At 43.1% G+C, this 13,779-nt stretch overlaps 1 protein-coding gene across 1 annotated transcript in view; it reads left to right on the plus strand.

The window, feature by feature from the left end:
- Positions 1–13,779, plus strand: part of TUBGCP2 (tubulin gamma complex component 2) — a 33,747-nt gene that overhangs the window by 8,822 nt on the left and 11,146 nt on the right. The window contains exons 4-13 of the mRNA XM_009953947.2: positions 582–741; positions 2,165–2,372; positions 3,431–3,630; positions 5,407–5,596; positions 6,520–6,665; positions 7,301–7,481; positions 9,521–9,701; positions 10,358–10,530; positions 11,925–12,053; positions 13,418–13,538. Coding sequence (XP_009952249.1) covers positions 582–741; positions 2,165–2,372; positions 3,431–3,630; positions 5,407–5,596; positions 6,520–6,665; positions 7,301–7,481; positions 9,521–9,701; positions 10,358–10,530; positions 11,925–12,053; positions 13,418–13,538 — 1,689 coding nt within the window. The remainder of the gene's footprint in view (positions 1–581; positions 742–2,164; positions 2,373–3,430; positions 3,631–5,406; positions 5,597–6,519; positions 6,666–7,300; positions 7,482–9,520; positions 9,702–10,357; positions 10,531–11,924; positions 12,054–13,417; positions 13,539–13,779) is intronic.

Consider the following 13,779-nt stretch of genomic DNA (forward strand, 5'->3'; position numbering starts at 1 on the left):
GGTAGAAAGTATTCTGGTCTTTAAGAGCTCACTTCCTTCACTGACTCCTATGCAGAGTGAAAAACTCCATCATTTTCCAGCTATCTATGGGTGGATTATCTGGATTGCATTTGGCACACTGTTACTCAGTGGGCACTGTGCAGAAACCGAGTTCAGAGGTGTTCATGAGCCTATCTGCAAGTGCCCCTTGAATAAGATGTTGCTGCTTCTGGAAGGAGTTTGCTGCTGTTCACGTGGTGCACTTCACAAAACTAGTGATCTGCCTGGTGGTTGTGCATGTCCCCATTTTGCTCCCCTGTGTGTGCCTTAGTACCCAGGCTGGTGGGAAAGGGTGCAAAAAGGCATTATTTGAGGTGCCCTCTAATAAAAAGGCAGCCAACTGTATTAAAAAGTCACCTCTGCAGCACTGAGACCAATAGACTAGATGGTATTTGGAGACCAAATCCTACACTGTACTGCTGAAACATCAGGTATTCTACTTTCTGTTCTCAGGTTATCAGTTTACAGTCACTCTGCTTAAAATTCAAAATTTCTTGGACTTCTGAAGGTCTCTTCTTCTCCTGTCTCTCTTTTTCCAACAGCCTCTTGAGCTTACACGAAAAATCCTCCGAGATAAGCAGAACAAGAAGAATTCTGGTCAGCCCGTTCCAGTATTTCCATCCTGGGTGTATGAGAGACCTGCACTTATTGGTGATTTCTTAATTGGTACCAGTTTAAGCACTGACACAACGGTACCTATAGGTATGTGGTAGATAGGGAAAATTGCATTAACTTTTTATGTTTTGTACTTGTTCAGAATTCATCACACTTAGGATGAAAGCAGCAAAACTTGGCTCCTTACATTCTGCAGATGAAGAGCAGGGTTCAAAAAAAAACCAAACCTCAAACTTAGTTTGTTCACAGTGTTTTTCCCATGCTAAATTCCAGCCCCACTGTTGATGCATGGGATCTAATCTGTTTTGAGTTTCCCTGTCCTTTTTCTCTCTTGAGTCACAGCCTCCATAAAATGCTACTGCAGGAGTATCACATCTGTATTCTCAGCTGAAAAACCTGTAGTCACACCTGACAAGGGAGTATTCATCAATCCACTCAGCTCAATATCCTCTCCAGTAAGACTATAACAATCTCCCTGATTTGCTATTTCTCTCCTTGCCAGAGCAGCAGGGGACTAATCTCTCCCTATGGTATTCTGGCTTTCGGCGGAGCTGCGTATAGTTTTGTATTCATAAATGAGATTTAAGAGCTTTTTTTGGAAGAGAACAGTTGAGTTAGGAACTCATGTTTCCATTCTCCAGAACTGTGGAGGCTTCTACAAGAAACCTGTAGCTTCTTCCTGATGTGGATTTGGGCTGCGTCTAAGAGTGACATGAAAAGAGTAGGCTCATTCTTGGAGGTGCCCTTAAATAGCTTGTCCACCAGTGTGTTTCTGCCAGGGCCTTTTGGAATATGCTGTGAGGGTACGTTCCTAGCAAGCTCAGAACCATTTGTTCTCTCACATACAATCCTACAAATGGAGAGGGATTGTTACCTTGTTTCATGAGATAAGCTTTGCTCTTTGTTAGTGTTGCAGCCACTCTGTTCCCTGATCTTCTGATGCAGTTGATTATATTTTGAGTTGAGTCCTTTATGCCTCTTTGCAGTTGGTTTGTAGTTGACTGCACCATTCAGAGACCCTAGGGTTTGCAGTTCACTGTAGCTTTTGCTGGGCTAGCATTTCTTTGTGTCTGTATTTGAACTGTTTTATTGATATTTGGATATTTCAGTGGAGGGCAGGTAGGGGGAGTTGTTGACAAGACTGGAGCTCCTCAGGTCCAGTATAACTAGCCTTTTTGGGTGGAAGGATCAGCAGCACAAGCTGTGGCTGGGTATTCTCTTGGCCACAGATGTCAGATGTACAGCCATGTCTACTTGATTTGCTTTGGGTGTACATGAGCAAAGGATTCTGTTTTCCTGTAAAGCAAGGTAGATGATTTTAGAGTTGACCCTACCTCAGTTTTATTTCTCTATGTCTTGATTCAGCTTTGTGTGATCTTCCTTTGTTCTCTCTGAATGGTAGCATGTCTTCCTTTCAAGCTTCAGGTACTAGACCGAAATAAATGGGTGATCAGGTAGCACTATGGCATGTTCTGATTGTGTTCTTTTTTTGTCTTCTCTTTGAAAACAGGTACCTTGCCATTAGCCTCCCAAGAATCCATGATTGTGGAGGACTTGCTGTACATTCTGATTGGTGTGGATGGCAGATACATTACAGCACAGCCTCTCGTAGGCAGGCAGAACCGAGCATTTTCAGTGGATCCAAACTTGGACTTGTCCATCAAAGAGCTGGTGACCAGGATTCTTCCTGTAGCAGCGAGTTACTCTGCTGTAACCAGGTACCAAGTTGACTTTTGTCAGAAGAGGATGTTCTCCTTTGAGCATGAGGTTGTAGAACAGAGACTCTGTCATTGTGCAGATGTTAATTTCCAAGCTTAATTTAAACCTTTGGGGATATAAAATAAGAATGACTATTTCTTTAAATTTGTTTTAGCTACATTTCTTTTTGCTGAGTTTCTCCTCTGTGCTGCCAGTTCACTTTTTCATTCCCCTCACCTTCACTTTGTCCAAACTTGGTCTTGGCAAATTCAGGCAAAGCGTGAATAGGGTGTGTCTGCTTATTCTGACTTGTCTTTTCCCACTCTGCTGTGAATTTCTCTGTGTTTCCTGCTTTTTGCTCTCCTCTGGGCGTCCAGGACTGAGCCAACATTTGTGTGCTTCTGAGCAGGAGAACCTGCTGCCTAGTTTCTCATAGCTGCCTTAAGTAATTGTTAAAAGGTCTTAGTATAAGGTACACTTCACTAACAGCAGGTGTTTGTTATGTAGATGTTTGCATTTGATTCAAAGTCCCTCGAAGGTCAGCAAAGAGAAAGAAGCATTTCTAGGATGTGATTCATCTGATCTCTTTTACATGTCTCCTTCCAGATTATAATATGACTTGTGTTCAGAAGCATCTGTGTCTCTGCACTAACATGTATGGAACCATCTAAATCTGGTCAAATGAATCCCTGCTGTGGCATGTGGTGTCAGAAGTTAGCAACAGTCCTTCCACCACATGTCTGGGTGCTTGTTGCTTCCTTCTTTTTATGTTGCTTGTGCAAAGACAATTGCCTTGAAAATCCTGGCTCTTACTTTTTACATAATGGTTTTGCAAATAATTCTAGTTCCCCTGCAATTTAGGAGGAAACGTCTTCCCACAGCTTTTTGTACTAGGAAATGTGGTGGTGGAAAATAGGTAGGGGGACACAGCAAATGCAGAACCTGAAACTCCAGCTGAAGAGTGGTGCACTTTCCAGCACATACCTACTCATGTGCTTGTACAGTGTCCTGAAGATAAAATTCCTGAAAGTGATAGAAGGTGCCTTGCCTGAAAGAGTTTCCATTTTGCTTTTTACAGGTTTATAGAGGAGAAATCTTCTTTTGAGTATGGACAGGTAAATCATGCTCTGGCTGCTGCTATGCGGACTCTAATCAAGGAATACATGATACTAATTACCCAGCTGGAACATCTTCAGAGACAGGGACTTCTGTCACTGCAGAAACTCTGGTTTTATATCCAGCCCACAATGAGGACCCTGGAGATTCTTGCTTCACTTGGTAAGTTTTAAAAAATAAAGTCATTAGCATTTGACAGATGCATGACAGTGGCTTTTGAAAACTGTACAAAGTAGCAATACAGGCAGTGCACATGTCATTTTAATTTTATGTTATATTAAAGAAGAAAGCCAAGGGGAATTGTGCTTGTCAGAGCACTGCTCTTTTTTGAGAGCATTGGGCTCTAGGGCTGACTTCTGCCCTGAATCAGAGCTGACAGGAGGCAGTTCCATGCCTTTTACCTTCACAATCCATGCCCTTCGGATCAGTTGTTTCCACCACTGCTGTCTCTACTCAGCTTCTTTCCAGATATTTCTCCAGCTGTGTGTGGATGTGTAACCGCAAACCGATTCAACCAGAAGGAACCCCTGGAAGTTTCTAGTCCAGCCCCTTGATCACAGCCACAGCAGGTTGCTCAGGGCCATGTCCAAATGAGTCTGGACAATCCCCAGCGATGGAGATTCCCCCGCCATTCTGAGTCCTTTCCCGTGACTTCACCACCTTTTTTGTGAACATTTCTTTCTGTATCTCCAACTGGAATTGCACTTCCTGTAACTTTTGCCCTTTCAATATTGTCACTGTTCTCCTCCAAGAGGAGTCTCCTATCTCCTGTAGAACCATCCATTGGATAGTGAGGGAATGATGTTCGACAACTTCCAGCTTCATCTTCTCTTCTCTTGGCTAACAAGCCCAGCCCCCTGAGGCTGTTATACACTCTGGGCACCAGCCCCCCCGCCATCTTATTAACCTCTGTTGGACTCTTCATCTTGTCATTCATACTGGGGACCCCAGACTGAACTCAGCGTTCCAGGTGTAGCATCAGCAGTGCTGGGCAGAGGGGAATAATCACTGGCAGGGCAGCCCTGGGTGCCCTTGACGTTCATTGCTGCAAGGACGTGCTGCTGACCCACGATCAGCTGCTTGTCTGCCAGGACACCCTGGTTGCTCTCTGCAGCACTGCTCCTCAGCCAGCCGGTCCCAGCCTGTGCCATTGCATGAGGTTCTTGGTCACAAATGCAGTTACCTCAGTAATCTTGGTTGAGCTCTTTGGCGTGAGAATGCTTGTATGTTTCTCTCTACTTAGCCCAGAGAATTTATCTGGATGTAATTATCTATTCTATTTACAACCTGGAATTGGATGATTGGTTTTCACGTTTGCTGAAATTCTCATTTTTTTAGAACACAGCAGTTGGCCAACTACATTAAGTTTTACTTCAATCCAAAACTCACAGCAGTACTGAGTTCCTCTGTTCCAATGACCCTTTTGTGATAGCAAAGTACAAATTTCACTATCAACCTACCTAAATCCTGGTGTTCAAGCTGTATGCACGGCTACCTCAGTGTTACAGTTGAGAACAGAAGTGGTTTTGACATCAGAGTTTTCTCAAGCAAGTCACTGAAGTCTGTGTTTCTTCCATTACCACCTGCAAAGTGGACCTGTATACAAGGTCCCCTCAGTGTAGGAGGCTTTTGGACTCTAAGCCACCATATACCTTGTGTCTACCTGAGTTCATTTCTCCTTCCCTGAAGGGCTGGGTTTGGTTATTGGTTTTTTTAGATTGTGGATCATTTGGGCTTTCATTTCAGGACATTTGTAAGCTTTTGGTTGTGTGGTGGAATGGCCTTGCATCTTCACAGCAGGGGTCTACAGCTGACATGGTGATCTGTGACTTAGGGTGGTCGTTTAATCAACTGCTAACTTCATTGCATTTAACAGCGTAGCTTGTGCGATTAATCTGCGTCAGCTCTGTGTCTTACATCTATATTTTTAAATTTTAGCTACTTCTGTGGATAAAGGTGAGTGTATGGGAGGATCAACCCTGAGCTTGCTCCATGACAAGACTTTCAATTACACGGGGGACAGCCAGGCCCAGGAGCTGTGCCTGTATTTAACCAAGGCAGCCAGCGTGCCTTATTTTGAAATTCTGGAAAAGTGGATATATCGAGGCATCATTAATGATCCGTACAGGTAAAGAAGACTCAAGGAATGAAAATGAAATGCGAAAGTTAAGAAATACTGTTCAGGTCTTTGGCTTCTACTTTTTTAGTGCACCCATCCCTCTGCTCTGTGGAGTCTGCATGGCCTAGGGGCCTTGACCTGACAGCATCAGATAGACAAGGCAGCATTGCAAGGAAGGGGAGCTGCTGGAGCGTGTTTAACTACGTTTCCTATTTGATTCGGTGGTTGTACAGTTAGAGACACTCACTTGCTTTATTTTTCCAAATTCAAGGAAATTTTATGCAAGTCAATAACATAACAGTTCAAATATGTAGTCCACTCAAATTCTGCCTTATCATGCCTGTCCCCCTTTAAGTATTCTCCTCTCACATCCTCATCCTCTTCACAGCAGGGGTGAGCCCTCTTCTTGTGGGGCACGAGTGTGATAACTCCATGAATCTATGTTAAATGTAGTCCACTAATATGCTAATCTGATGTGAGCTAACAACACTGAAGTTGCTTGGCTTTTGTAGAATCATTTGAAGCATTTCACTGCATTTAATAGTTAATTCAGCATTTCTGTTTCCCACATTTTCAGAATCCTAAGGGGGGCAAAACTCAAGTTAAAATAGCTAAAATTAATGCCTTCCTGATGGTAAGAAGGCAGACAAAGGCCAGATTTCTCACCTCTACCCTGACAACCAAGTAGTGTTTAGACTTGCTTCGTGAACCCTGTAAAATTCTGTATCTGTCATAATTGATTGCAGATTAGCAGAAACACTCTGCATAATGCTTCTCCTTTTACTACAGATACAGTCTAATTTCAGTTCTTGGGTGGAATGTATTTTCATGAGACCTTATTTCTGATAGATCATCTTACCAGTTCACAGATCAAAAAAAGTAGTCTTCATTGTACCACTTCCTGCTTCTAAACATCTGCTTTAACTGTTCAGTGAGTTCATGGTGGAGGAACATGAGCTGCAAAAGGAGAAGATTCAGGAGGACTATAATGACAAGTATTGGGATCAAAGATATACTGTTGTTCAGCAGCAGATTCCCTCATTCTTGCAGAAAATGGCTGACAAAATACTAAGCACAGGTAGGTAAAGAATATGCTTCTGATGAAACAGGAATGTTGAGACAAGCGTTACCATTCTTTGTGTAAAGATAATGTCATTTTGCTTTGCCAGTTTGTGGGATTGTCTAGCTGAACTTCTCAGCGGAACAGGAGAATCAGATTTAAAAAGAACCCCAAATCCTATAAATATAACAGCACTTGGGAAGGAGTCCAGCAGCAAGGGGAGCTGTCTGTCTTACTGCTCTGTTTCATGGGTACAGTTTTCTAGCCGCTAGCTAGATGGAGCTAGACAATTGAGGTTGAACATGCTGAGTTTTCATTTAGGTGTATAACTGAAGCGTGCAACCTGATGGCTACCATTGTTCTCTTCCATAAGTACAAAACCCTCCTAAGGCTACTTCTGAAGTGCAGCATCAGATCTTCAAAGTTTCTGGCTATCTGCAGAGATGCTTTGCCCCCACTGGGAAGCAAAACCACTCCTTAGGCGTGATACTAGTTGCCTACTTTAAAATTCTGTATCATCTTTCGAAAGGTGTCTAAATCCTTTACAGCTTTTAGTTGAACTTAGCATAAACATTTCACAGCATATCCTGAAAGTTTCCATGTTGGGTGTACAGTAGGTATGAATATGGGTCATTCTCTCCTTTTGCTTCTAGGGAAATATTTAAATGTTGTGCGAGAATGTGGACGTGATGTTACCTGCCCTGTGGCTAAAGAGGTCATCTATACTTTAAAAGAGCGAGCGTATGTGGAACAAATAGAAAAAGCATATAACTATGCTAGCAAAGTTCTTCTGGATTTCCTAATGGAAGAGAAAGAGCTGGTGGCTCACCTAAGGTTTGATTTATTTTACTAAATGCATGTTAAATAGATTGGTTCTGATAGTGAACATAGCGTTTTGAAGTTAGCTGTCTTTTCTTGGCATATGAGTAATGTGTTCTCTCTATTTCCATTAGAAAGGTTGACCTGAAAAAATAAGATTTGGTTGAGTTTTTTCTGAAGAAAAAAAAAAAAGCGTGTAAAATCATAGAAATATTGGATGAGAAGGATGTCTGGGGGTCTCTGGTCCAACTTCACTGGAAGGATGTTGCCAAAACTGGGTCAGGGCAGTCATGACTTTGTCTAGCCCAGTCCCAAAACCCACCCTCAAGTATTGGCGTCCCCCACCTCATGACTTGTCCCACTCCTGCACAGTTTAATGTGAATAAGAAATAGTTTGCTGTTAAGCATCTCACCAAATATATGCCATGGTTATTGTTCATGCAGACATAGGTAGTTGGAATAAAGTGTCTTGGCCCCATTTCCGCTACAGGGTTTTTCTTAATATTGTCCTTCTTTAAAGTTCATTTTAAACATTTAAAAATACAGTTCAATAACCTGTATTTTGATTCTTGTAACACATTCAGCTGATAGCAAATGCAAGTGCATTCTAGCGTGCATTCTAACTCCAGCTTTTTTGTGTGAATCAAGCTTCTAGTTTATTACTGTGTTCAGAAAACAGTAAAACCAGGAATCCTAACTATCCAGAAGACCAAGACAGCAACACATAGGTAGGAAATTGCAGTTGATAGCTGGTTGTAAGATAGTTTGTAATTGGGCTGAGACTTGGTACCAGAGGTTGTACTTCAGACCAGTGACACAGTGTGAAAGTGGTCTGAGCTTCATGGAACAAACCTGCCCAGTGACTTGCACAAGAAGATGCATGTGGGAGACATCAGCTGGAGCAGTAGTGGCAACTGAAGTGAATGTGCCTATCAGGCCAAGGGAGATTGCTTTGGACCTGCTTTTTGCTAGGTCTGAAAAAGTTGTAGCCACAGCAAAGGTGTCTGCTCCAGACCTGGGAACACTGTGGCTCCAGCTGAGAGAGACTGGGGGAAAACCTGAAGATCCATGGTTCACTCATTTCGTCAGCCTCTCCAGCTAGGGTTGATGTCTGTGACCTCCTCTAGTTCAGCCTCCTGCTTGAAGTGGGATTGTCGCCAGCATTAGGTCAGGTTTTTGTTTGGATTTGTGCTCTAGGGCATGTCAGCAGTAAATACCTCACTCCCCTACCTGTTGTGTTCTTGGTTAACTGCTGACACTGTCATGACTTCCTCATGACCGGGGGAGTTTTCTTGGTTTCAAGAGAGTAATGACAGTCAGGGAAATAGAGGGGCTGACCATGGTCCCAAATTGACAGTGCTCAGGAGTCTGCAACCACATTGTGTTAAGGCTGTGCTGGTCCTATTTTTGCTCTGAAAACTGCAGTTATCATGTGTGATCTTTGGCCAGGAGCTAAGTTAGTCATCAAACTCTCCTCTGAGCTATTTCCAAGCTCCTGGCCCACTGCAGTTAACTCTCCCTGGTGCCAAGTGAAAATGAAAGTTTATGCATCCTACTATGGCAGAAGTCAACGCAAGTACCTGGAGTACTTAAAAAAAAAAATCAGCACAGATACTTGTTCATTCAAAGGAGTCCAAGATTCTGCTCTGAATTGGCAACTGCCTCTTGGATAGATCTGCACACCGTGGAGGTTGGGGTGTAGCTCAGAACAGCAGTCTGAGCCTTCACCCAGCAATGTAGTGCATACTTTTTTTTTTCTGAAGAGACGTTTTTCAAGGAAAAAAAAGAACAGCAGCAGCCCTGATCTGCCTGCACAAAAACATCCTGACTGAGGTGGAAGGGAGGAGGGGACATGCATAAAAGACTAGTCTTCAAATGGGTTATTTATAGCTGCGTGTAGTGTATGAAGAGGAACATTTTGTGATCAGACCCAGCAGGCTGGCTGAATTTATTGCTTTTGTTCCTTTAGGTTTAATATGGATTAAGTTAATAAATCCATATTTAAGTTAGGCTTTAAAAAATATAATCAATTGTCCCTCCATTTTCTTGAGCAGATCTATAAAACACTATTTCCTGATGGATCAAGGGGACTTTTTTGTTCACTTCATGGATCTCACAGAAGAGGAACTTAAGAAGCCTGTAGACGACATCATAACTACGAGGCTAGAGGCTCTGCTTGAATTAGCCCTGCGAATGAGCACAGCCAACACAGATCCTTTCAAGGATGATTTAAAGGTAAGAATGTATGTAAGCAGAAGATAATTGAATTTGAGCAGAACGCCTGTCATGATTTGGGAAGATCTGTGTGCCTGTGAGAACTTGCTGAACGTAGAGTGAAGGAAAAAAGAATTGATGGCTGTCCTTCTGTAGACCTTCTCTGGGTTAAGCCCTCTTTTATCTAGATTACCAGCTGGAAGTGCCCACCCTGGAGAAGGGGCTGTGTTTCCTTGCTGGTGTCTGAACATGGAGAAAGTGCTTTTGTGTGGCTTCAGGATGCGATGGAAGCAGTAGTTGTCTGTTGTGCTTATTCTCAGCTTGGGTGCTCACTTCGGAGTACAAGAAAATACCTGATTAGAATTCCTGCCTGTTAATGATTGCGTATTTTACAGATCTGCAGCAGCACAGAGGCTGTGCCTGGAGAGTGTGAGGTCTGAATAGACTTTTACAGAGGCCGAGAGCAAGGGAGAATGATCAGTGGAGTAGTGTGTTGTATGCTGGTTGTTAAACACTACAGTGACCCTGCTCTAGTGTCTGCTGCTGTGCTGTCCAGATCATACCATTCACTGTTGCTTCCTAGGTGGTCTGATGAGAGCGACTCTGCCACACGTCTGTTGCTACGCAGTAGTTGTGAGTATCCTGTGGCTTCATTTTTTCCTGCTCTTCCTTTATAGATTGACTTGATGCCCCACGACCTCATTACACAGCTCTTGAGGGTATTGGCCATAGAAACAAAACAGGAGAAGGCCATTATCAGTGCCGATCCCACAGAGCTCACTCTCAGCGGTCTGGAAGCATTTTCCTTTGACTACATTGTTAAGTGGCCTCTGTCCCTTATTATAAACAGGTAAAGTATCAATCCACTGAAGGAAAAAAAGGCAGAAGCTTTTGCATGGGGTTGAAGCATGTTTGCACACCACAAAATACTGGAAAGGCTGTGTCCTTAAAGTGACATTATAAGTCGCTGACTAGTAGGGAATGCTTTGGGGTTGTTGAGCCCTGCTTGTTCCACTTGTAGGCTATGGAATATGGATCGTCTCTTCAGTAAAGCCCGATTAGACTGTGTCTAAGGCATGCTTAGAAAGTCAAGCTTTCATTTTAAATGGTGGGAAGACATAGATCAAAGGATGCTTTCTCAGCCCGGTCCCTGGTTTTACTTCTGGCTGGTCACCCAATTTTCATTTGTCCATGGCTTTCTGAAGTATCTCCCCTGAGAATATGAACTCTCAGAAGAGGATTTCCATGCCAGAATCAAACACTTCTCAGTTGTGGAGTGCGGAAAAAAAATTGCTTTCTGGTATCCCTGCTTGCAAACTAGAAGGATACAGGCTGTTGCTAGAATTGCTATAGCAGGCTATCTTGCATTTAATTGAGTTACAAGGGACTGGATGGTACATATTTCTGCAAGGATTTGCCCTCTGTTTCCCTGGAGAAGCACTGGCAGACCTGCTACTGTGAGCCGGGGCAAATAGGACAAGCAGTGTTACGTGAACAGGGTGACAGATGTTGAATTGTTAAATGCCGACAACTAGTTTGTCCCTTAATTTCCCCTTAAAAAAAATTACTTGACCCAGTGGGACTTTTCTAATGACGTGATGCTTTTGAAATTATATCTCTTTCTTTCAAATTGAGTGTATTAGCTCTGATGGTAGCCATGGAAGTGAAAATACTATTTGGTACGGTTTCACAAACTGTATCGACTGGAGCTCTGTAGACGCCTGCACTGAACTGTCTGAATGCAGACCTGAATCCAGTCCCTGAAGCTATAAATAAGCATTTCCATCTGCTTCTGACAGTGCATTGCTGGTGGGGTAATGCTGCTTGTAGCTTGGTTACAGCTTTTTCTTCACCTTTTTGGAGAACCCTAGTGAATTGTTTTGGTGATCGTAGCAGTCTTAGTGCAGTGGATACATGGCCGCAGGCTCTCAGCTCTCTATCCCAGCATCTATGTGAGTGACCTTTCTGCAGGTAGCTCAAGGGAATTGAAGACGGAGGCTGGTGATGTACCCGCTGGCAGGAAATACAGAGGAGGGACTCCTTGGAGAGAAATTCTTGGAGATGGTTACAAATGTGGTTTTCTTTCCTTGGTTCAAAGTGTTTCAGTGCAAATCTATGTGTGTCTGAAGATGTAAGGAACATATTGTGTAGAGTCTCTTTGCTTTTGAGCAGCCTCAGCCTTCACAGCTTAGTCTGTCAACCAGAACAGGGCTTAATCTGGATGGGTTTCTCCTTTCTTTCCAGGAAAGCACTGACGAGATACCAGATGCTCTTCAGACACATGTTCTATTGCAAACATGTGGAAAGGCAGTTGTGCAACGTTTGGATCAGCAATAAGACAGCCAAGCAATTCTCCCTTCATTCAGCAAAGTGGTATGGTGTTTTTTTCTGTGGGATCAGATGCGAAGTATTGGATCAGATAATTTTGATGTGAAAAAGATCCTTACAGATTTCTTACAGGCTGAGAGATGTCAAAATACAACAATTTAGGTTCTGGTAGGAAGTGTCTGCTCAATAATCTTTGTGCTGCTCGGATTGTTCCTCTTTGATGGCATGAAGTTTTAAAAAGGAAGAGATGGTCTTTAGGGTTAGCTTGTTATGCACTGGACAGTTACAGCAGGGGACATCTGTGCACATACTGTCTTGGTGGCTACTTTAGCATCAGCAAGCTTAGTAAGGACCAACCAGTAGTTGAAAAGCAACATCCCTCTCTTCTGGCCAGACTACTAGCAAGGACTTGTGACTTTCATACAGCTTGGCTAGTGTTTGGGGTTTTGGTGTGATACAAATTGAATAACGTAAAATTGACGGGGTGATTTCTCAGGAAATATTCTATCTTGTTCTGTCTGTGAGGGTAGATTTTCATCTTTGGATCTGCACTCCAGGTGCTGGAGGCGCCTGTTTGGAGAGTGAGGCAGACACCAGCATTGTGAGACCTTCTGCCTCCCTAGTGGCACTTTCTTGTGCAAGGTAACTTTGGCTGCCTTGGTACCCACCTGAGCCAACATGACTGCAGCTCTGGTTCTCCTGTAATTGTACAGGTATTAGCAGAAGAGACCTGCGAGGGTCTGTAGTCCAACCTCCAGCTCACAGGACAACTGTGGTCAGCAGAGGACAGATCAGCGGTGGTTGAAAACCCCTAGGGTGGGGATCCCCCACCTCTCCGGTGACCTGTCCCAGCTTGCCAAAGTCAATTCTCAGTTTGCCATCTCAGAGCCTGCATAAATTAACATTGAAAGAGCCTCTATATAATCCCACCATTCTATTTTTAAGGTGAAATTACATTAAATACCCTAGTTAGCAGGTGATTTGATGAAATATTTGGATCCCCTGAACACTGATGCAAGGCATAGTGTTCATTTAACGAGTAAGGCTGGAAGGAAACATGAACCATTTATCTTGTTAAATTTTGCCCTGCTAATGAATGCACATCTCGCTCGACAATTACACTGGTAAAATTGTTTTAATAATTAATATTAAAATTTTGGTTGAATATAAGCAAATATTAAAAGTAATTGTCCAGTTCAAAACCCTAACTCTAGTAATTGAGAGAAGGCCATTGGAATATGTGGAAAATAATCAGAGATGGTTTGCAGTAACTTTATAATCCCTCTTGCACTGCAGCAGTGAATTTGCTAGGACAGAAATATTTAGCTCTGCTTGACTGTGCAAGCCTGGTGATAGTTCTCCATGGCATTTGCTAGCTCTAAGTTGTGTGGGTGTGATTTCTCCCCTAGGTTTGCTGGTGCTTTCACACTGCGGCAGCGGATGCTTAATTTTGTACAGAATATCCAGTATTACATGATGTTTGAAGTGATGGAGCCAACATGGCACATTCTTGAGAAGAACCTGAAGTTGGTGAGTGTGTGTGCTTGAGAGAGGTTCGAATGGAAGTCTTAAGTTAAGAAATCGAACGTGCGGAAAAAATGCCTTATTTTGGTTATTTCAGGTGACTGTTAGACCTTTTGCTGGAGGCCCTTAAAGTGTCTGGGAACTGTTGTTCTTATCATACTGCAAAGAGTGCTGCTGTTCTACATCGCCTTTCAGCTTTATTAGTCATATATCCCTTTTCTCTGCTGCGTCCTCCTATCTATGCCCA

The sequence above is a fragment of the Leptosomus discolor genome, chromosome 6 (assembly GCF_034619465.1).
Source record: "Leptosomus discolor isolate bLepDis1 chromosome 6, bLepDis1.hap2, whole genome shotgun sequence".
NCBI lineage: Eukaryota > Metazoa > Chordata > Aves > Leptosomiformes > Leptosomidae > Leptosomus > Leptosomus discolor.